This window comes from Cyclopterus lumpus, chromosome 4, assembly GCF_009769545.1.
Source record: "Cyclopterus lumpus isolate fCycLum1 chromosome 4, fCycLum1.pri, whole genome shotgun sequence".
NCBI classification, from domain to species: Eukaryota; Metazoa; Chordata; class Actinopteri; order Perciformes; family Cyclopteridae; genus Cyclopterus; species Cyclopterus lumpus.
Window position 1 is genome coordinate 12,909,165 of NC_046969.1, and position 23,956 is coordinate 12,933,120.

Below are 23,956 nucleotides of genomic sequence, written 5' to 3' on the forward strand. Positions count from 1 at the left end.
ATTCAGAGTTGTAAAACCTTTTATTTATTAATATAAAAACAAATATTGATTGACTGTGAGGGAATTACATTGATTTACAAAATCAACCGCACATTAAAAAAAGAAAAATGCAAAATGTAAGGTTAATAAGTCACCTCTTTCTTTTTTCTTTATTCAGAAATGTTTTATATTGTACTGATGAAAGCAACAAACCAGTGCAAAAGTCCTTGAGGTAAAAATCTGAAAATATATTTCTTTGACTGAGGTGAAGAAATACCAATAATGATATTAGTAATAATAATCACACCTTTTTAAGTGAGGTCCAAAGTATCGTCTCTGTCAATGTCTTTGATTGGTCTGAAGCAGGTTTGTTATGGTGCAAACATAACAGTCAAGTTCAATACATTTTAAAATGTCAATTACTTGATTTCGTACTGTTGTCTTAATCACAAATACTGAGCAGTATTGGACATTGCTCTGCGAGAACAACTTCAGGGAAAATATAGACACTGTAGACACCAAAAAGCAATGCACTTTTCTGTAACTTTAACTTTGAGTCATTTTTAGGAAAATAACAGCTCAAAGAAAGGTGCTTTTGGAGTAACAGTGGAGTCAAAGACAGATATTGTTGCCATCATTCAGAACGACAACAACAAGTGGACTTGTGTTTTAATGGTCGTGACCATAACAACAACGTTGTCTGTGCTCTGCTTCTACAAACAATGCATTTGTGTCTCAGCGAGGTCCAACTTTAAACAGTTCCCATTATGGATGAAGATCTCACATGCAACCATGAAGAATTCACTGTCAGTTTCTTTAGCAAACAGTATGCGCTGCTTTCTACAAATACACATGTTTCTCAACAGACACAAAGTCCACCGACAGACCAAGCCCTCTTCAGATCTTTTCCACATAGTTACCAGGGAAGAGACCTTCCTTTCCTTGAATCCTGCCAGTCCACCAGCCTGATGGATCTACAGAGAAAATAAACAAGTAGAGATAAATATCACAAATCACTGTTTCAAATCTATCCAATCAATACATTTAGAGCCTACTGATGATTTATATTGATCTGTATTCGCTCTCCATCTTGCTTTCTTATCATCCACACACACCGTCTTTGAGGAGATCGAACACGTCGTTGACCTCAAAGCTGATCTCGTCCGTGTCCTGGCCGTTGTACTGATATATCGCCCGGCAGCGCGGCCCCTGGGGTTGAGGCCGAGGTTTAGGAGCCGGAGGAGGTCGCTGACTGATGCTCCTTTTCCTCTGCTTCCTGTTACAGAGAGCAATTTGACAAATAGATAAAAAGAGCTGGTTAAGAGATGTCCTCGTAGGAAGTTTCGTTGAGGCTAAATGGTCAGTGTCAAACCACAGAGAACATGTTTAGTATGTTTGCATATCTTCACCAGGGAAAGCTTTACATGCTTTATGCTCATGGTTTCTTATTAAACTGCAACTGAAACAAATAGAGAGCTGAGTCAGACCAGAACTTTTTGGTAAAAAAAACAAACAACACATACTAAAATCACATCAACATTTGTACTAACACACATTACTAAAGATCTGTGAGTTTGACTGTAGGAGCCATTAGTTATGTCTGTGTATTATATGTTTGAATGTGGAGCCTATCTCTGGTTTACCACCAGTGGCAGTGTGTATTAGCGTGGCAGGCAGTTTATGGGGCACAGGTGCAACTGACAGATGTAATGTTGCATGCGTGACGGGGAGATCGCAAACAAGACACTCCAGAGGGAGACCAGGAAACTAATAGATATCAAGTTGTATTGTAAGTTGTGAACTGTAATTAAACGGGAACCTCACCCAAAAGATACAAACAGCCTGGAATGTAAAAGCGAGTAAGGAACAGGATCTTCTCCTGCACCCAGCAGAGAGTGGCTAGTGACGGAAATCAGTCACCATACTCAAAATGATCATTAAAAATCAAAAACATTCATGCGACTTCAAGCATTGATTGGCAGGTGAGTGTAAGCACAATCTGAACTCAAGCTCTCTTTTTTTATTCTTTACACAACAAGTGAGTGCAATACCATGAATGCCTTTCGGGGAGAGACTGTCTGTAAATTATCCCCACATTTAAGGGAGTATTGCACCTTATCTTGCTGCTCTCTGTGACGGCAGTTTTTTTGCCCTACTTACTAAACAAACTACTTAGTTTGGCCATTACAGGAACTTCAACGCTCTGTGAACAGGTTTCTTTCTCTCACAATGAAACTCATTCACTCGTTTTGGGCTCAGCGAGAGTCGAGCCTCACCCTGACATGCCTTGACAACTCATGAAGCTGTTGTGCATTTGATTTGTTCCACCCACACGAGCTGTGATCATCCTTTCCATCCCCCTTTTCATTTCTTACGAGGGGCTCTTTCCTTACCCTGACATGCCCTGGTCAGGCACATTGAGGAAGTCCATGTTCCCCTGGTTGGCTTGGTAGTGGGCCTGGACTCTGGGGGCCCTCTGGGAGCCCAGTTTGGGCGGAGCTGAGCTGGGTGGCCGCCCGTGCTTGTGCGGGAAGGGATTTGTGACATTTGATGGTTGGTTGGGAAGGGCTCTAGAAAAATTGGCTGCTCCATTCTTGTGCGCTATGGAACGAGAAAAGTGTAATAAAAGTAAAGATTAAACCCAAATATCATCTTAAAAATGTGAAAATTCTCCAGTGGGTTTGTAATTGTTAGTAGTGGAAGTAGTATTCAGATAATTTACTTAAGTAAGTAGCCATAGATTAAGTAAAAAGTACTCTTAATGCAGGCTGAATGACTGGTATATTACTGGATTGTTACTGACGATGCATTCATGTGTATGCTGCAATGTAGTTGGTGTCTACTACTTTAAATACTGTTGGGTAGTTTAATCTATATTAACAATACTTCATATTTTAGAAGTCCTTTACATTTGTTTTCTATGTAAAACCTTAATCTTCAAAGAAGCTAGTAACCATCGCTGTCAAATAAATGTGGAGGAGTAAAAGTAAAGTAAAATGCAAATAGTCAAATTACAACACACTGGACTTGAGTAAATGTACTTACTTTTTAGTGTAATGGGTCTTATACAGTATCATTTCAAGTAAGATATACAGATGAGATACTTAACATAACAATGAAATAAAGGAATAATTGTGACTTTACCACTGCTGGACACATTATGTCTCCCTCCACCACGAGACTGTGGAGCACTCCTCCTGCTCGGCTCTGATGAAATACATGCTTGGTTACATTTAACATTCAAATGAACATTTCTCATCTTCTTAAACTTTTATTTCATTAAAAAAAAGGACAACGACTAATTATTTCTGTAAAGTGTTGCCTTGTTTCTCTTTATTTAATTGAATTCTCTTATTTATTAATTTAGTGCATGATTATTTAAACTCACTGGAGGACTTGGGTAGACCGTCCCCTACTGTGATGGCGAGGGTCTTCCCTCCAGGCTTGAGCTGGGCCAAGTCCCCTTGCCCCCTCTGAAACACCACCACCCTGGAGCCTCCTCCACCCCAGCCCTCCTTCTTCACTCTGAACTCCAACCTGTGTGGCAACAAAGTGTGTCAGTGATTCCTGTTTGTTTGCAAACACATGTTGTCTGAGTATGTCGGTTCCTGTACCTGTCAGTGAAAGAGATGGTCAGTTTTCTCTTGGTGACGTCCTCGCAGCGTTTCAAGAGCAGACTGAGGAACTCAGTCTTGAAGTTGGACTCCAGCAGACTGTCGTACTGGGACTCATGTAGGATGAAGAAATCATCCTGTCTCGTACTGAAGACAAACAAACAGACCATTAAGAGCTCCTGAGGCAAGACACAAAGAAAAGTAGAAAGGCTTACCTTTTCTGAGGAAAATATATGACACTGGTGAGATATCGAGACACTTTGACTGTCTTCACGTGTTGAACTTTAGAGTGTCTTTTAATGGGAGTAATAGCTAAAGTGAAATATCTTAAAGATGTGTCACGCTGTACTTACGTTGAAGTTATAATTGGCAATACTGAATAGACTTTAGGTATAAGTTTGAGTGGGACGGCTAAATGAAGTAGAAGTCTTACATTTAAATTTTACTTTGGTAAATTTACAGAAGTATTATCAGCTACATTTACTTTACGTATGTAAACAAGTAAAAGTATTGTTTTGCAGAAAAATAGCCTTTGTGATTATTATTTAAAGATACATTACATTAATGATGCAGCAATGTGTGAGCAGCATTTTTGTGTTGTAGCTGGTCGAGGTGGAACCAGTTTGAACCACTTTATATAGGTAGTTTAGTCCAGTGGTTCTCACTCAACCTAAGGATCGGGCACCTTCAAAGGGTCACAAGATAAATCTAACGGGTCGTGAAATGATTAACAGGAGAGGAGAGAAGAAAACATAATGTTCTGATGAACCAATCTCTTTTATTTTTATAGAGTATAGAGGTATAGAGTAGAAAATAATGTCAAAAGTACCCTGACATGTAAAGTTTTTAGCTGGTAAAAATAAATAAAAAGAAGACACAGTTCTGTGAATTCTCAGGTCAGCAGAAAATGTTTATCTGCTATATTTACTCTTGCAGTAACAGTGACTTCTCACGCAATGGTTACTGACGGAGAACGCAGCACTAGTTCTTGAATCAACCACAAACGTCACCAAGCGTGGTTAATGCATCTCTTGTAAACGAGAGACCTACCTGAGAGAGACACCAGTGATGCTTTCAAACTCCAGTTTTCGTTTCAGCACCTCCTTTATCTGCCCTTTCTCAGGTCCTTTCTTCACCTTCTCTCGACCAATCAGATAGATGCCCTTGGGGGTCAGGATCAAGTCTCTCTTGATAGACTGTGAGGAAAAAACAGAAGTGAGAACTTTGAGCAATGCCAGAAAGGAGAAGTCCACAAAGGGCAGTCTTACTAATAACTGTTTTAAAGGGGAAAGGCTTAACATCAGTCCTTTTCTTGTTGGTCACATTTTTATAAAAAAACTAAACTTAAGCTTCGTGAAGCTTCACCTTGAACCTGCGATCAAACTTGTTGACAGAATCCGCAAAGTCGACACGTTCCCTTTTGGCAAGGAATTGTCGCAGCTCAGGCCTCTGCTCCAGGCCGAGGTAGTCTCCAACAAAGTTTCTGTTGATGCTGTTCTTCCTCCGCTCCTTTGAGTTGTACAGGATGTCTGAGGCTGTGTCGCAAGGATGGACAAACATTCTCAATCACAGCGCCATATGTGTACTTTGAGAGCATCGCCATTTTGTCTTTGTAACTCACCCTCCTCTCTCATCTGTTCATACTTCTTTCTGGCGATGTATCTTCTCCAGGATTTCTGAATGATCCTGGCAAAAGTGTCAAACTTCCTCTCCCTCATTTCCTCCAGCAGGAAAAGCTGTGGAGCATTGGGCATGAGGAAGGACTTTATACCCGTCAGTTATTTATCATTATCTTTCATTTTCTATAATATTACAGAGATTCGCTGAAGGTTAACTACAACGTTTCTTTGTTTGTTGTTAAAAACTAAAAATGTATCAGCATGTCATTTAAGGTGCTTTAAACTGTAACTTTATGTAAAATCATAAAAAGAATATCTTTGATAGCCCCTTTAAGCAAAAGTTGCAATAACACAAAAGCTTATCAAGAGATAAATATTGGTAATGTTTAAGTAGACTTCTACTATTGTCCAGGTGAAGCTAATTTGAAGTAAATTATATATTGTTAAGTAATTATATTTGCATGCATTATATGTTATAAATTCATCATATGCATTTTCTCTCTTGTAGTCTCGTAAAATGTACAACATTTCCCGCCGAAATTTAAGTGGAACTGTATAAATAAATGGAAATACTCAAGTACTTGCAAGTACAAGTTGATCAAATGTAAACGTAAATCAAATGTAAATGTATTTAATTACAGTCCAACACTGATCAATAGAGTCAAAATACAACCCAGACTGAAGTACATAATAAATTTGTTACCGATTCAGGGTTCTTGACAAAGACCTTGGTGCGTCCCATCTGGTACTGGTCGTTATCCATGTTGACAGACCGGAGGAGGTGAAGGACCCCCTGCTGCTCTGGACCCCTCCAACATGGCCATGTCTCTGCTGTCAGAATCGCATACCTAGATACAATAAGTAGCTTTGAGAGTGTGTCCGAAGTGTGTCATTCTTCGAGGACAAACACAAGGAAAAAGATGCTTCTAAATAACAAGTATTAAACTCACCTCTGCATAAACTTATTGAAGACTCTGCGGTACGCAAATCCAGCTCTTCTTACACGTATGTTCTCCCGCAGTCCTAAATATTCAACCTGATGTCTACCTCTAAAAACAGATGGCATACCACCATTTATCAATAAGTGTGGTTTGAGTGTAATTGTATACGTTTGTCACAAGGAGGATGCTGACCTGCTCTCTTCCCAGTCTTTCGGTCTTTTGGTCTCATTGGGTTTGATGCAGCGGATATAGTGCGGAGTACATTTCATCAGTGTTTTCACCAGATCATTGGCTTGACTCTGTTGGAAACACCAGAGCATGATCAATGCATTGTTACGCCTAAAGGTTGTTTAGTTCATGGTTAATCTCCCTTTAAATGCTCACTTTGATCTTTGAGCTGGCTGTGGTTGGCCTGCTTTTCTTATCTGTGTTGAGGTTTTCAGGGAACAAGCCACAGATGAAGTTACTGTTGAGACAAATTCAAAGGATCATTATTAAACATACCATGAGTGACAGCGATCCACTGGTGGGTCTCAGAACCATCTTGTGTGCTGCAGAGGTACTGCCAAATGATTAGATTAAAGAAAGTAAATGCTTTGGTAATTTACAACCCTTGTCAAGTAGAGACAAACGTGTTGAGCCACAATCACCTAGATAACCTTCCCTCGGATGTAGTGACACAAAATCTATTGTTTTTTCAAGCAAAAAAAAAGGGATGCTGGCAACAACCCAGCGCTAATGAAAGCTACACAGCGTGTGGTGAAGCAATATGACCCTGAATACATTCAATTAGGATTCATAAAGGTAGGGTGAGGGCAAGCAACATATTTATTTTGAAAGCTGACAGTGACATGACACACATATTTACTGCCCAGTTTCTTTTTTTTGTGTCATTTAAAGTTTTTTTGTCATTTATTTGGGAATTCTTCAACAATCAGAAGTGGGCCCTGATGTAAGAGACTTACTGTTCGCTGCTTTGCATGAGCTCGATGAGGTCAGGGAACAGCACATCACGGTTTCTCTCACAGAAGCCGGCGATATCATATGACACCTGAGACGACATTATAACATTATAACATTATAACCGCTATGGAAACAGAATACACCAGGCACACATTATTGATTAGTAGAGAATGTTGTCAGGTTATTTGCTTCAAAATTCAGAAATCAAATTCATTTGCAGTTTAACATGTTCATGCAGCAACAAACTTCCTCTGGGTGTCAATAAAACCTACGTCACAACACACATCTGCATTTTTTTTCAAATAAATAAAATACATAATTTTTCTATAGTATTTCTGCTGCTGGGGAGTCAGTTTGACATGTTCCTACCTTGCCAGCGTAGTGATGTATGACGAAGCCAGAGTTCCAGCTGTTAAAATGTTCATGTGTTCCCACTGCGGCCTGCAGCTTCTGCAGCAGAGTGCCATCTGCACCCTCTCCTTTGGCATGCATGGTGGCGCACACATCATCCAGCACACTCATTATGCCAGGAGGGTTCTGCCAGGAGAGGATGGTTTGGATGAATTTTACGATAAACAATCACCACAAACAATCAAACACTGATTTGACACGTATGAATTATTTGGTGTTAAGAAGATAATACAACAACAACATGCGGACAATGTCCTATTTAAAATATAGACAAAACCATTAAAGTCGGACAAAAACACTTCAATTGTCTATGTTTCACAAAAACTGAGTAAAAAAGAAGAAGGAGAAGCACACCTTTTTTGATCCACTTTAAATTGGTCGTGTACCCTGTATATATTTATTTGTTGGTCTCTTCGTGAGGGTGATGCAGCTAAGAGCTTACCAATTTATTTTCAATGAGGTCGCACACAATCTTGTTGTTGAAGTACTCAATGGGAGTCCACTTGATGCCCTCTTGAACGTACTCTTCCTGAGAGAAAATTAGCAGACATAGAAACAAAAGAGCTTATGGGAAAACAGACTGAAATACTTTTTTTAGACAGTGCATTTTAAATATTCACAACAATACTCAAATAGTGCACTCTCTCTATCAAACATAACATAATAAAAGACAAGGAAGACAAAAGAAGAATTGACAAAACCAATAACAGTCCTGAAGTTACCTGCTCAGCCTTCAAAGTCAGTTCAATAAAGATCTGTTGCAGCTTCTCATTGACAAAGTTGATACAGAACTGCTCAAAGCCATTTTTCTGCCAGGGGGAGAACGCATTCCAGTCAAAATCACATTATCACCACAATAAAACAAATCTATAAAACTAGCATGTGTTATTTCCACGGCAGACTATACATATTATGGAACTACATGTTATCAGAAGACTAACCTGGAATATCTCAAAGCCATAAATGTCAAGTACTCCGATACTGAATTCTTCATGTGGTTTTTGAATGGCTTTATTTATGGCCTGGAGGAGACAGACAGGGTAAATAGGCAGAAGGGAAATATACATTACAAATAGATTTGATCTCAACTTGTGTAGGTATCTCAGTAAAAAGAGGATGCTTCCTCAATTCATTTAATCTGTTTGTGTTGCTACTGAGATAAAAGGGTTGACTACCTCCACCAGGTAGTTAAAAAGTCGTGCATAGAGGGCTTTGGCCAGGGCGTCTCGCGTGTAGGTGGCCTGCTCCTGGTTCAGGGTCACATTAATGGACTCATTCTTCCCTGCCCACTTTGACTCCATCTTCCGGCTGGTCAGCTTGTCCTGCAGACGGCTGTGATCGATGCCCAGCAGATAGGCGGGAAAGGCAAGCACTAGAGAAAACAAAAGCAAAGAATTTATAATCACCGCAAATATACTACGCAAACTAAATTAGGCTAATAACTAAGATTCAGATATGTTGAGCTTCATGATTGAAAGTACACATACGGCCTTGAGAATGTATCATTCTGCAGTCACTGTAACTGAATAAAGTCTGCAGTAGCTTAAATTGTACAATCTTAGAGAGATGTAATCATCTAGAACATCAATGATCTACTGTGCAGGGAATCCCCTCCCCAGGCAGCAAACAAGTGCTGGTGTGTGCAGACTATCAATGATCAGTGCCATGTCTGCCATGGGAATGCTTTGTCATGGTGAGCTCTAATTTACTCATATCCATTTGGGAGAAAACGGGGCATTGTATACGTCAGGTGGGAATATTTGTGCACCTGCATGGATGAGTGAATCCATGTGTGCCTGACGTCTGTGCATGTGTCTCACTCACAGTCTGTGCTCTCCACCTGCCCATAGTTGCCTGCCTCTATGAAGCTGATATTTCCCAGGTGGAGGATGCCTGCAACGATTTGCAGGACCTGAGCCTGGATGTCGCCTGGGATCCCAATCACCTGCATGGCTTCCTGGAGACCACAACACCAAAGCAGTTTGTAGCCATTTCATCAACGTTCAGTGGACATTCTTAGTTTTCTTAAATATTATCTTATTTTGGATTGCCACCCTTTCAATAAATCCAAACGTTACCTTCATACATAATGCTCAAACTGTTTTATAAAGTACTGCATTCATTTAATAAGGGCAAAACATAGCGATGCAGTTCAGCACATGGTCCAGCAGCACCACAGACTACAGCAGCTCAGATGGCGATGACACCTAACGTTTACCAACGCTAACATTAGAATAAACATTTCAACTGAAGGTAGAATTATTTGGAGGGATGGACGACGTCAGACTACATTGGTTTTAGCTACACTTAATAAACCGCCAGCTGAGGGTATATGTGACCTGTGATGTGTGCAGGTCAGAGATGAGTATTTAAAACGCGATCATGATGCTAAGCATAAGTAATAATAGCATTGTGAAAGCTATAGCTTCCTTCAAGACTTGATTAGCAGCTTTGTATGGGGATTTGCGCGACTAAACTCCAACACAAACACACATCATAACGGCCGTAGTTGATCTTGGGGTCATGTATAAGTTACGATCATTTCAGCTCCTAACAACAATAGTCAGTGGTCCCCAAATATTTTGGCTTCTGATGCCTTCAAATAAAGCACTGTATACTGTGCAACCCTGTGTTACAGCCTGCATTACATCTATAGGTCATTCAGATTGTTTAATTTGAATAATTAGAGGTGGAATGATTTAAACTATTGTGAAATGGTCTAACAGGGTGATTGGTGAGTCCCAGCTGAGCCCAGAGTCCCTGAACACCAGACAGTTACAACGGATAACCGGCTCCATCTTAAAGGACGACTCCCACGCTTTGCACAGGGAGTTTCAGCTTCTTCCTTCTAGACGGAGGTATTTAGTACGACGGTGTAGAACAAAGCGGTATAAAAACAGCTTTGTTCCAGCAGCCATCATTCAGGTGAACAAATTAGAATTATAACAGTGCACTGATCTGTGGCTTTGTGTACTTTTATCGTCGTGTCTGTCTTGTTGTCTGTGTTGATTGTGATGTGTGTCGAGATGAATGCTTCACTTTTCATTGCAAACCAAGTCTACAGTACCTATGGGTACAAATAAAGTAACCTGAACCTGAACCTGATCTAGTAATGTAATGAAAGAAGCATAGGTTGGAAAAGTTGTTTTCGCAAGGCCCATACAATATCTTGCAACCCCCCCGAGAGGGATCCTGACTGATTTCCTCCAGTATACTGTATATGTACCATAGTCTCTTGGAAATCTTTGCTGTCGTTGGTCCCATCCACCTTGTAGGTCCCTGACTGGTTGAGGTAGCAGTAGTAGTCTGGGGTCATGATGCCCAGGCCCTCTTTCTGCTGATCATTGGCGCCCTCTATCATCTGGAAGACAACAGTGCAGATAGAAGATGAGTTCAACATGGATCCCCATGGGCACCAACAATATGAATAGTTCCATTATATCAACATGTTATTGGCTGACATTGACTGGACCGTATGAATGCCTCGTTTTCTTAAGGCAGCTGTGACTGATCTGTGTCTGTGCACGCCTCTCTTCAGCCTCTGACCTGATAGTAAATGTGGAAGTTCCTCTCGTTCTCATTCTGGCTCACCACCCTCGTCTTCTCCAGGAGGAAGTTTGCGATTTTTCCGCCGTCTGGTTCTCCTCCTCTGCTGAACTGAATCTCAAAGTATTTCCCCTGGTAGATACAAAAATCACAGGTCACAAACAGGCTGTCAGTTGACAGATCTTGTACAATCTAGTCTCAACTCAGGCACAAAGTACAAGGTAAGCAGAGGAATCTCCGCTCACTGTGCACTGAGCCTAAGATCCTCACACGCTGCTGAAGCCTTATTAAACAATAAATACAAGCAAATAAAGATAGCAAAGATCAAATCGAAAAAATGTCCTAAACTGCTGCTCTCAGGATGAGACAGTGCTCAAACAGTTTTTCAGATGTGACTTCCATCATTGCCACATCTGTAGCTCAAAAATAGTCCGCACACATTTCACTGCATTGACCCGAATATAAAACCACAGTGACAGGAAATTCTTTAAATTGATGTCTTGCGCTAAAGCCACAAACATGCACAGTGATGTGGTTTATAAGTGTGACATTGAAGCCTCAGGACACTGGTAAGAAATGAGAGGAGGTGACATGAAGAATACTTCTGCAGTGCATTGAATCACCATAATCACACACTAATCGACTCATAAATACTTTTATGTATCGCCTTATATACCCATATCTACAGTCACTGCATACTTTAAAATCACTCAAAGTATTTTTGATCTTTAGATCTATAATATATTTGGGTAACATAAACTGTATTAGTTATTTACAAGTAATCAGAGTTGAGTCATTAATATATTTCCGTTGTTTTGGTGTTTATTTCTTGGGCATTCAGTATTACGGACGTCCACATTGTTGGTGAGATGGTGTTTTTATCTTGGTTGGTCTATGTTGTCAGATCTTTCTGTTGTTATTTTCTCTTTGAATAATTATCTCTCTTTGAAAGATAACAACACCAATAGTCTACAGCCATGCTATCAGCTCTGCGATCTCATCGCGGCACTAATGGAGGAGTCAGTAGATCACCACATTAGGATTCCTTAGGATATCTGTGCAACGTGGCAATCCATCCAGTGGTTGTTGAGGTATTTCAGTGTGGACCAAAGTACGATTCTTAATATATTTAAAAGTCGCGTCTGCAGGTGGGGAAGTAAAGATCTTACTCACAAAACGACTGGAGTTGTTGTTGCGGACAGTCTTGGCGTTACCAAAGGCTTCCAGCAGAGGATTTGACTGTAGAATGATGTCTTTAACATGCTGGTACACACAGTGACACAGTGTTAGACACAACAAGAGCACTGCAGGAAGTTTAGGGGCACTGCTTTCTGTCTCTACCTGAACTTTCGATCCTCCTCCAGATACTTTGGAAATGTAACTCATGATGTATTTGGCAGCCACTGTCTTTCCTGCACCACTCTCGCCGCTACCACGATACCATGAAAAAAAGACCCAACACATCACAAAACAACTACATGTTTCTCAAACTACCAACACTAACAGAGTCGAATGTAAAACACAAGAGAAGAGACACAAGGCTGTTGTGATCACCTAATGATGACACACTGATTCTCCACATCGATCATCATGTTTCTGTACATGTTATCAGACAGGGCGTAGATGTGGGGTGGATTTTCATATTGGGCCTACGGAGACAAAAGAAAGTTACCGTAATGGAGTAAACAACAACAAGGTGAACCACTACATCCTCATTTTACAGGACATGGCGTAAAATGATGAAGACTTTTACTCACAGCTCCTTGGTACAGTTCGATCTCCCTGTCAGTGAAATAGGGCATCTGTTTGAACGGGTTAACTGATATCAACACTGAGCCGATGTAGGTCTGAGTGGCAAAGTTCAGGAATATGGTGGAAACAATAAGCTTGTGAATCACTGCTGGCAACATATGATGGTACATTTCTAATATAGTTATCTTGTTTTTTAGACAAATAAGAATATCAATATTCTTTCCCAAATACAGAGATAAATAGGCGCAACAAATTAAATTAAAACACTTTTTATCATTAAATTAATTAATTGAGTTGGCTCTGAGTTTACAAAGTATAGCTGAATTTGATGGGAATGTCATTAATTTTGCAGGTACTTGGCCATAATTAAAGTCATTTTGACCGAATGACGGCACAGGATTAAAAGTCAGAGGATCACCAAAATGATTACTATTCATCCTGGTGTGGACATGAATGTGTGTACCAAAGCGGTGGGACGGACCAACAGACATCTGGACGATGCTGCTTAGGGCATGAATCCACCATGACTTATGTGCAACAAATCTAAAGTTGTTTTTATCTATCCAGAAAAATGACTAACTAGTAGTTAATGATTGATGATTTGCCAATAGTCCTTTCTGAAAATGAGAAATACTGTGAAATCATCATGACATGGTGCTGCAGGTGTTATCAGTTGCTCTTGCTTGCGTATTTGATGTGAACTTGTTTCCTGACTCTAAATATGGGTTTGAAGTTCAGCTGTGCTCTAAGAAGACAGAAGTGAGCGGTTGAGTCATATAGTGAATGCAGAAGAGGAAGAGTGTATTCATTGTATTTATGCCCTTGTTTGGAAGATTGTTTGAATGTATTTTTGTGTTTTGTTGAGGCAATTTATGTGGAGATGGATGTTTTAGTGTTAAAGTGTAGGAGATTGGTAGACTATGCAAAAAATGTGTTTGACGTGAATGGAAATGGTTGAGGAATTTTCTTTAATTTCTCTTTGTTCTGGTGCCTTTAAGTTGAGGCATGAGGCCGAGATCTGATGACAGAGTCACATTACTGACACATAATGGCTAAACCTCCTGTCCCACACACATTATTATTACAAACAATACTCCATGGTGCCAATTAGTTTCCGTTGTAGTTAATCTTACTAATGTCCCAGCAGTTAAATTGCTAAAATTCTTAATCAATATGTGTGACTACCACTGACTTTAAGACTAGTCAGAAATAAAATAAAAATGTTAATTTAAAATTTAAACGTCAGCTTGTGGTAGATACAAAGATGTAGTCGTCCATGTATCTTTTCTTGAGGTTGTCCACAATGGCGTCCTCGGTGATCTTGGACAGCAGGACCATGTCGTCCACTCCGCTTTGCTTCACATTTTGACTCTGCCAGTGGTACTTTGCCTGAATCACACAAAACAGAGAGACAGAAAGAAATTCCCTTTGGGGTTGAGATGCCGCTTTTCTTTGAATTAATTATTTATTTACACATTCATTCTTATTCCTGTAAGTTGAACAATGGAATGAAAATAGTACCAAGTTTAAAGGGGCACACCACTGATTGTATGAGTGAAGTGTTGACATGAGGAGCTTGAACAAGCTTGGCCTGGGCTTGAGGCTGCACATTGTTTTTTGCAGAAAGCCTGAGATACAAAGTCTTTGAAGGCATTTAAGGAAGGTCAAAGGAACAATGCTATTGTGAATCCAGTGTTTTGGGGGTTAACCTACGTGATACTAATCGTTATATTTCAGGCTCTGCTGGTTGAATCTGTGCCTTAAAATTGAAGTGCCTTTAAGTTAAAGTGAACACTCCAAAATAAGCTCCTTAAACTAGAAAGGTGCACTCAATAGTGTGCAGATCTCTGTCTGCAACGACCACTGTTGTGTGATTGAATGAATACAACCCACAATTGGCCAACCCCCCCCTCCCCATACCGCTTTGGTACACACATTCATGTCCACACCAGGATGAATAGTAAAACACACTTGAACAAGCGTAGATGAATTCAGGCAATCGGCTCAAAGTCGTCGTAAAGGAGACGTCATACATTCTTGCCAAAAACTAAATTAAACTTACCAGGCCGTCTGCCCGCTAAGTAGCAGCTGAGTTGCAGTGAAGTAAAGCAGTGTGTGTGCTAGTAGTTACATTAGCAGTTGGTCAAACACAGCTGTCTGCTACTGTTGAGGTATAACAGAGATGCACTGAGATGAGTTGTAACTAGCATCCGCTACCGGTTGGGGGCCGGTTAAGAGTAGTGAGTGAGGAGTCAATAGCAGTATAAAACACACAATAAAAAGTGTTTTGAGAAAGTGATAGTCACCGCGAGCCAAGTGAGATTATTGAGCATGGAGCCATAATTGGGCACTCAAAATATAATGCAGTTATCTGCAGCAGAATGCGAGATTAGCCGTGGACAGACACAGAGGTACACACTCACACGCACGACTAATCGCATGATCCTACTGGCAGAGTTAACTAATGGAACTAAAGTGAGACAGACAGACAGACAGGATGATGAGTTTGTCATCAGCACAGATGTGTTTTAAATGTAACAAACTGTTGTTGCCACTACAGGAAGCTAGTTGCTAGTTGCCATCAAACTGGTCACAGTTGAGGTGAGCTGATTTTTGTAAGTTTGACGTTTTAGAGAAGCACCACCAAACTTTGTGTGACTATACGTAAATATGAACAGTAGGTGATCAGCTTTAATTTAATGATTGCTATGTTGTAAAACAATATCTTTGTTAATAGGAATGTATTCTTGTCACCACAGTGTTCTGTTGACACCTTCTGTTGACATCAAATTCCCCCTGGGGCTGAATAAAGTATCTATCCATCCATCCATCCATCCATCCATCCATCCATCCATCCATCCATCCATCCATCCATCCATCCATCCATCCATCCATCCATCCATCCATCCATCCATCCATCCATCCATCCATCCATCCATCCATCCATCCATCCATCCATCCATCCATCCATCCATCCATCCATCCATCTATCTATCTTCTCACAGAGCCCTGAAGGGATCTTGTCCCATGCGGCTTGATTTTCCTGAAAAGACGGTGGTCTGTCAGCGCAGGTGTTGTTTGTGTCATAACCATCCAACATCACTTACAGCTTAATAATAGAGCTGATAGCTTTAGACGTTTTCTTTCACTAAATTTCCTTCTTTTGTAATTTGTTGCTTTGTTATATTCTGCCCTAAATCTAATTAAAATTATCCAAAATCAGTTACCTGACCCATCAGTACAAATGTGTGTTGTGCAACATATAAGCATGAAGATGTAAGATACCACACATGTCAGACTAAGTTTTAGTTTTAATGCTCACAAAAGAAAGAACTCATCTTAATAATTCAGTAAAAGACAAAACACATACTGTCGCTTCATTAAAGTCTACACAATGTGTTTATGTAACTCTGTAATGCTGTTCATTCTGTACACATGACATCTATTGCTTCTGTCCATCCGGGAAGAGGGATCCTCCTCTGTTGCTCTCCTGAAGGTTTCTTCCCTTTTTTGCCCGTGAAAGGTTATTTTTCTGTTTTTTGGGGAGTTTTTCCTGATCCGATGTGAGGTGCTGGGACAGGGATGTCGTATGTGTACAGATTGTAAAGCCCAATATCACAAATTCGTAATGTGTGATATTGGGCTATATAAAATAAACTGAATTGAATTGAATCATTAACAGTGAATATGATATTTGGTTTCATTCACACCGGCACTCAACCTTGACAAGGAGTTTTTTATTTCTGATTTCTGATATTTTATTATTTTATTTTTATTCAAATGTTACCTAAGTTAAAACATAAAATTGTTCTAATGTTCAGGGAATTCAATTATAATATAATTGGAAGATCAACTGACATCACTGTGACCAGTTTTCACTGAGAAACACATTCCACTCTTTAGGCGCTGTACATTTTACTGGAGAAACTTTGTTGATGTTGATGCCTTGAGAACCACAAACAAAATCCCAGTGAACAACATATTGTGGTTTTGGCAGAAGTCACACCCTCACCGCATATAACCGGAACCTTCAGCACAAAAAAACAAAACAAAGCGGTGTGAGCTGAGCTTTAACATCCATATTACATATAACATATTACATATAACATCCTGAGATGCTGCCTCTGCTACTTCCCTGTGAGCACGTCTGTCATATTTAACTCCATGATTATAGTGAATATCTTTTAATAATATTTTTTTTAGGCAGTGACATTTATCTACTCATTTCGGAGATCTTCACTTTGACGCCTACTGAATGGATATACCGGTAGGACGTTTGGCTGCATGTTATGACTTTAGCAATAACACTTTGGACCGCTTCGAGTGAGTAGGAAGTGCTGTGACAGGAACTACATGTCCTCCTGCAGTCCACTTCCCCCTCTCACACCTCATCTCTGCCTCTTGTGAAACCCCATAAACGTTGTACATGCTACCAGTTCTCTTCCTGCAACTGCCTGCCGCTCACAGGGGGGCTGCCAAAGCTGGTTAACTCGATGTGAAATACATCTTGTAAACTGAGATTACACAACAGTAACTACATGGCATATTCAAGGTAATGTCTTTAACTGCCCTCATAGAATGCATTACGTGTATTATTTTTGTTCTGTGTAGACTTTAAGTTAAAATTGTAGAAGTTAAAATACACATTTTAATCTAAAATATGACAATAAATCAACAAAGCAATCAATTAATTTGAGGGGTCTTGAGTCATTGAAAGGGATCGTTCTGAAAAAGAGGAAACTCACTCTTCTGTTGCTGTGAAAGAGTTGGATTTCCCTGAAGAGATTACCTTTTAAGACACGCTATCACAACCTTTATAAGGTCAAAACTCAAACTGACTTTAAATACCCTCTTATGGCTTGCCAAATGGAAACTACAAAAATTAAATGTAGTTTATCATGAGCTGTTGTCACTTTTACTAAAACAGCTTTAAAATGCATGTTTGGGGTGAAACTGGCAGATCATCTTAAATGCATGTGAAGAAAAGACTCCTCAGGTCTAGTTTATGGAGCATAAACACGTTACATCTGTGTGAAGAGTGTGAGAGAAAGCAAATGAAGGTGTGGTACCGTACCATTGTTCCAGTGGGACTCCTCTCTTCCTCAGGTGTCCAATGTCCAGAGATAGTGTGTGTGTGTGTGTGTGTGTGCCGTTAAAATCCACAGGTTGACCTCTTCAGACTGCAGCCATCACAGCAGTCAGATGGTCAGAGCCAACAGCAGCCAGCGACCGACAGTACAAGACATCCACTGACACATTCAAAAAGCTACTTCCTCATTCTCCCATAGATGCAGTGTGAAACAAGAACTGCACACACACACACACACACACGCATGCACACACACACACCAAATAGAGCTGCTACTTCTGTATTTCTGTCATATTTAAAGTCTTCAGAGCGAGGTTGAAATATGAATGACCTAACGGACCGACGACAGCGTCTGTGTCAGCAGATCTGAAGGTAAAAGCACAATTAGTCAATCCAATTCATCTTGACAGCAGCAGACAAGAGTTGATGGCATCAACAACCACAATGTGATAATTATCTTCAATCTGTTTCCAAATGATGGGGTTTCAGTTAGGAGCTGCCGGCTCCACCCAGACTGTGGTTACTTCACGTTGTGTTTGTGTGTGTGCTGCTGCCTCCAACGCCCATAATAACTGATGCAGGTTCACACACCATGCTCACAGGGGTGTGTGTGTGAGTGTGTGTGTTTGAGGTGTCAACTGTGTTGTTTTTACATTTTCATGTCATTTAGATCTTTTTTCAAGTGCCTGCACAGCAAACCCACAGTGGATCTGGTCTCTGGTGAACATAAAATAAAACATAGAATAACACTCACATTTAAAGTCCTGATTCTTGGCAATAGACATTATACATTATCAACAGATATCAGCCATGACAGTGTGTAGCTGGTCTAGAGAGAGGCAAAGTCCCGCCCCTTCTGGTGATGAAAATATACACGGTAGTCAACGGCAAGACAAATAGTTTTTTTTTCTGTTTGAATTGTGCCATGAATTACACATATAATGTTTATTGATTTAAAAGGGTTTGTTTACACGTCAAGGAAGTTCCATTTTGTCATAAAACTGTTGAAGTATAAGATATGTAATTAGAAAGACTACAAACCTCTCATTGTTACTACAATGCTATTGTGTTTCTCACACAAACAACGGCTCAGTAGTACCACGGAAGCAGTTTTGAGGTTTTCCATGGTATTACAACTGTGTACAGGTGTGTAGTTGAGACCAAAATTAAGGCCGAGTTTGAAGTTGGTTGTGGTCCGGCGAAGTGACCGGAAGTTACGAGGGTAGGAAGGAGCCATTTGGTCGGTTGTCATTCATTTATAGACGTTTTGCTTCCTTTTGTTTGTTTATCATATGTGTTGCTTTGTGGTCATTTTGCATCTTATGGTCGTTTAATTGGATTTCCAACAATAATGTCACGTCATCCAGAGGTTTGGTCCAGGGGCCCTTGGGCCCCGCACCTGAATACCGGTACATTATCTAAAACTGACGTTGATGATTGGGTCACTTTTAAACTTTCATTAGGAAGTAGAGAAAATATGTGGTCTGAATATACATTTACTTATGTCCTTATGTGTAGACATACACCTCTCAGTAGTTGGATGTCTCAAAAACCAAGGAAATAATCTGTTCAATCCGTTTATGGTCTTTTTGTTATACTACTCATATTCTTTTAATGCTGCTATTTTCTGACGCTTAATTTAAACGGGAAGTTTTCTTAAACTAATTAGACTTTTACCCTTTAGCAAGTCGTTAGCAAGTTTTGTTGTTTTTGTTTTGTAAAGCATGAGGAGGGTAGAAGAGAGCAAATACACGCAATAAACTGACCTTTTTTGTCATCAAAGTCCGATTGACGAGGGATGTCTCAGCCTCATTCAGACATAAGGAAGCTCTTGCTTCATCTTTTCCATGAAGGCTGTCAGACCCAAAAATAGATGACTGATGACCTCAAACGCCGTCTGGATATTGACGTGTGCTATTTCAGGAAAAATACAAGTAACCTGAGGACAGACAGCGCAAATGACCAAATCTTATTTCTTAGAATCGACAATGCACCATGTTTAATCAATTTAATATTTCCTTTTAAACAGATGTACATGGGGGCAAATTGAGTCATCTTCTATAGTATTGAAAACATACAGTACATGTCAAGTTATAATTAGCATGTGACAAAACAAAACAACAACTACCGGTACTGTCCCTCTTACTTACTCAGATAAGACAGGCTCACTTCTTAGTGTGAACCTTAATTATAGGCACAGGTAGATACACAGAAAAAAATGCCTTTGAGGCACTGAAACAAGAAATATCTTCTGAAACTTTATGAGCAACTGAAAATTATACAAAGGGATTTCCAACATGTTCAGTCCTGGAAAACTGCAGGGGGGAGTTGTGCACATTGATGCCATACAAATGAACTGTATAAACATTAACAATGAAATATTGTTTCTCTGCTCCCATGGATGGCATACCTTCTGACTAGTTGAGATCCAACTCGCGGTCTTAATTTTGTATACTCCTCCAATTGTTAATTAAGCTTGGAAATGCCCAATATTTTGTACAGTGCCCCTTCAGAAATTGTTCAGGTATTTGATATAATTCTACAATTTGCACAGTGAGCGACATTTTAGTCTGGCCACATAAACCAAGTCAGAGTGTAAATTAAAAGCATATATTCTGATAGAAATGGAACAAAGGAACCAAAGAGAGGCCTCGTGGGCGAGGGGTCCAGCTCTGCAGATTAGTAATATTACAAAAGGCTCAAATTAATTTCAAAATAATTAAAACCACAATTGTTAAAATGATAACAACAACAACAACAACAACAACAGTGAACTAATAGCACCAATCAAAACCAAAGCACCACAAGAAAAAACTACATTGCAGCTAATCCCCTTGAAGACAAACTGTAGCTTCTTTACAATGAAATGATGTCGTGTTACACAGAGCTGCTTTCAGTTGGAAGGATTGTGAACGTTTGTGAAGAGACAGGCCATCAGACTACAGTGGATGTCAGTGATGACTGACCTCTGAGCAGCTCATGCAGCCTTTCTTACAGTATGTAGGATGGAGAAACAGCTGAAAATGCATTTTTCTTGAACTCAGATCTACCAAAATTTGGGTTCACGTATTAATCACATTACTGTCTTTAGACGAGCGAAAGCTGACAAGGGCTCACACAGGGGTTTGGAAGTTTTAGAGAATTCAGCACCCAACTTTACACTAAGTCTATTGATTCATAAGAGCAGCCATAATGAATATTTTTAAGATACTAATGTATGAAATGAGGATGTGAAAAGGGTCGCTCGTAGTGATTAATCTAGAATAATCTGCAACTGCCCTCAACTTTATGGTACTTTATTTCAGTTCATCGTTTAGCTGTCCAGCCCATAACTTTACTGTTTGGGTTCCCTGATCTCATAGTTTTTAGCAACTAAAGAGTCAGATATTTCCCCCAGCAGTTGGAGACAAAAAAAAGGTGCTAAAAGAGAGTGAATATAATATAATGATAATGTTGCTCCATAAATGCTGACCATAAGCTGTTTGCTAACAAGTTCACCGTATCAACTAAAAAGGTGATGTCAATGTTGTTTTCACAACTTGTTTCTGTTGCCCCCATGTGGCCCAAAAAGTCAGCTAGTATCATACTGGAAGACAAGTTAAAATGAGCTTTAATAAAAAATACAAATAAAACTTTTTACAGTGGCCCGATGGTTTTAAGACTGTCATGAATACATCAGCTCTGTGCCAACGAGAAGTCAGATATTTATGGGTGTGTAAATCCTCACTGGGCCTGTTTCCGCCGGCATAACTGACTCAACTGTGTCTGACTGTGCTCTGAAATCCACTCACAGTAAAAGTTACTAGCACTGTTGAATGAGTGGTAACATGTGGCAAAAAAAATCCAACAAAAAAGAAAGCAAGGACAGCTCTGATAGATTTTCAGATAATGACACTGAGCCAAGCTATTAAAAGTTCCTTTTTGAAGATTGTATGCACATGCTGCCACAGTACGCAGCCACAAAATAGCATCCATTAATCTGAAAATGTCAGTCAGCACTGGCTTCCCTCACATTACTAAGGCCAGGTCTCTGGGTGTCCTGTGCAGCATGGAGGTCTGTTTTACTGAAGAGGTGATAACATTTAAGCAAACTAACCAAAATGGCAAGACTATGGCGCGTTCACTGCAGTGAGACATTTATAGCTTCCACAGAGACATCAAGTCAAACTTAAAATACATTAGTCCTCTGACTGCTGACACTGTGCAAATCAAACTCTGCTCATACTTCAGTGGAATAACAGCGAGGACTTGATGAATACATCGATACGGAACAAAGCATAAAACAATGTGGACAGGTAACAACTATTAGATAACGTAGAAACAAATCTTTCATTTTATAGCATTAGATATTCTTCTTCATGAGCAAAGATATCTGGAAAAGTATTTTCTTTACAAAGTGGATTTTATAACTAAACAAATATCACCTGTTAACATACAGGTTTAAGAGAGTACTGCGACCAGCCCTGCGGCCAAAGAGAAATATAGTAGCACCAAAATATTACAACAGAGAGGTCATTGGAAAGACAGAAGATGGAGGGAAGTTACTCTCTCCCTCTCTCTGTCTCTCCAGGTTTCAGCATCCCTCCCGCCAGTGGAATGTAAAACTCAGCTGAGGCGGTTTTGGCCCAGCTCGGCCCGGAGAGTCATCTGGTTTGAGCTGGATTCTGGCTGGAAAAAAGGTCCCACTTTAACAGTAGCGGGACCAGGTGTCAGTCTGACAGGGTCCCAGTCAGATCTCACACTCCTCTGATAGAGGAAGTGGGAGGGCTGCTGTTACAAGGCTCAGGGTTTCAGGCTTACTGTGAGTGTGGACAGGACCCAGAAACTGGATGCTGAGAGCTTCACAGTGTCCAGGTCAGTGTCCCTGGCAGGTCTTGCAGCACATTTGTCTGAAATATGGCCGGCTGCAAAACTTGAACCTGAGCACAAGGGGGCAGTAGGCCACAGTGTTCACATCTTTACACTCTGCAGGGAAGACAAACATGAGACAGCTTTATTAATGTGTTTAAATGATCTTCATAGAAACAGTGCAGGATTGTAATCAAAGTACCAAGAATAGTGTCACTTTTATGCACCTTTATTGTTCAGACTTATACGACTTGTATGGAATGACATAAATCCTCCCGACATTTGGCCTGTGGATTAAATAATTAATTAATCAACTTCTTGATGTTTGAGAAAAAACATATATGCCACATTTTGTGTATATATGTGTAATTTTTTGTTTTAAGATGTATTATTATGTATGCTATTGTTCTATAAACATACACTGGATGGAAATGTACAGTATGTAGTACTTCACTGAAGTTGGCTTACAAATGTTTAAACATATTAATTTGTGTATAAACATGGAGATTTGTGTTTACTACAAGTGTAAATCAACGAGCAAAGGCTGACTAACGAATGAGTCATAAGCTCATGAGTTAAACTGGCAGCTCAGACTTTTTAAGTTAGGTCCAAAGTTTTTTATTTAAATTTGATTTGATTACTTTTTTTGTTCTTTCACTGAAATATAAGGAAGAGCAATGATTTGACCTCTGACCTTCAGGGTTGTCTGTGCTGATGGGCAGACTGAGGTCACATTTGCTCTTGCACTGCTGCATGGCCGCTGGCCGCTGATGTTCCAGACACTCGTTGGACGGCTGGCCGTTGGGGGTCAGACACTGCACCGAACGCATCTCCTGACCCAGACCACACCTGGCAGAGCACTAAGACAGTAGGGTTGTATTTAAGTTCAAAACGGATATTGAGTTGTATAACAACGTCCCACTATAACCATGAATAAGACCAAGAATAAACCAAAAGCCTGTGTTACCTCTCCCCAGGGACCCGTCACCCACTGAGGGGGAGGGCATCGCTGCAGGTTACAGCGCACCCTGGAGGTGGGCCGGCCATGTTTGGGGCATTTGGACTCTGGCAGGTTGTCACCGCTCTCCCCCCTCTTACACAAGACCACACGGTGCCTGTAGCCAGGACCACAGCTGGGCGTACACTGAAGACAGAGCGAGAAATGAAGAAAGAGGGAGAAAAAAACATCAGGCG

At 40.2% G+C, this 23,956-nt stretch overlaps 2 protein-coding genes and 1 long non-coding RNA gene across 5 annotated transcripts in view; 1 reads left to right on the top strand and 2 right to left on the bottom strand.

Annotated features, from left to right (window-relative positions):
- Nucleotides 1-11: 11 nt before the first annotated feature.
- myo1f (myosin IF) lies at nucleotides 12-18,073 on the bottom strand. 2 transcript variants are annotated; one of them, XM_034530573.1, is made up of 28 exons: nucleotides 17,900-18,073; nucleotides 14,086-14,214; nucleotides 12,831-12,920; nucleotides 12,628-12,722; nucleotides 12,415-12,502; nucleotides 12,247-12,336; nucleotides 11,074-11,205; nucleotides 10,754-10,888; nucleotides 9,352-9,484; nucleotides 8,703-8,899; nucleotides 8,469-8,549; nucleotides 8,250-8,336; nucleotides 7,970-8,056; nucleotides 7,486-7,653; nucleotides 7,119-7,204; nucleotides 6,538-6,619; nucleotides 6,346-6,452; nucleotides 6,163-6,261; nucleotides 5,916-6,060; nucleotides 5,215-5,329; nucleotides 4,959-5,128; nucleotides 4,644-4,789; nucleotides 3,594-3,740; nucleotides 3,368-3,516; nucleotides 3,124-3,186; nucleotides 2,373-2,580; nucleotides 1,095-1,255; nucleotides 12-953 (listed from the first exon to the last, which is right to left on the bottom strand). In XM_034530573.1, exons 1-28 carry the CDS (start codon nucleotides 17,900-17,902, stop codon nucleotides 877-879), a joined length of 3,270 nt encoding a protein of 1,089 aa, XP_034386464.1. In that variant the 5' UTR covers nucleotides 17,903-18,073; the 3' UTR covers nucleotides 12-876. The 2 variants fall into 2 exon arrangements, with proteins under 2 accessions (XP_034386464.1, XP_034386465.1); XM_034530574.1 differs by lacking the exons at nucleotides 12,247-12,336; nucleotides 12,415-12,502; nucleotides 12,628-12,722; nucleotides 12,831-12,920; nucleotides 14,086-14,214 and having other exon boundaries at nucleotides 118-953; nucleotides 17,900-18,013.
- Nucleotides 16,899-23,852, top strand: LOC117729475. Its single transcript, XR_004609362.1, has 4 exons — nucleotides 16,899-17,377; nucleotides 22,485-22,768; nucleotides 23,463-23,630; nucleotides 23,740-23,852. It is a non-coding gene; the product is annotated as an uncharacterized LOC117729475 (long non-coding RNA).
- adamts10 (ADAM metallopeptidase with thrombospondin type 1 motif, 10) overlaps nucleotides 18,735-23,956 on the bottom strand; it is a 43,451-nt gene continuing 38,229 nt past the window's right edge. Inside the window, exons 24-28 of one of the 2 annotated variants that reach the window (XM_034530570.1) lie at nucleotides 23,730-23,906; nucleotides 23,457-23,622; nucleotides 22,990-23,049; nucleotides 22,715-22,879; nucleotides 18,735-19,853 (exon numbers count right to left, since the gene is read on the bottom strand). In XM_034530570.1, the coding sequence (XP_034386461.1) occupies nucleotides 22,770-22,879; nucleotides 22,990-23,049; nucleotides 23,457-23,622; nucleotides 23,730-23,906 (513 nt within the window). In that variant the 3' untranslated portion in view covers nucleotides 18,735-19,853; nucleotides 22,715-22,769. The remainder of the gene's footprint in view (nucleotides 19,854-22,714; nucleotides 22,880-22,989; nucleotides 23,050-23,456; nucleotides 23,623-23,729; nucleotides 23,907-23,956) is intronic. The other variant, XM_034530571.1, reaches the window with a different exon arrangement.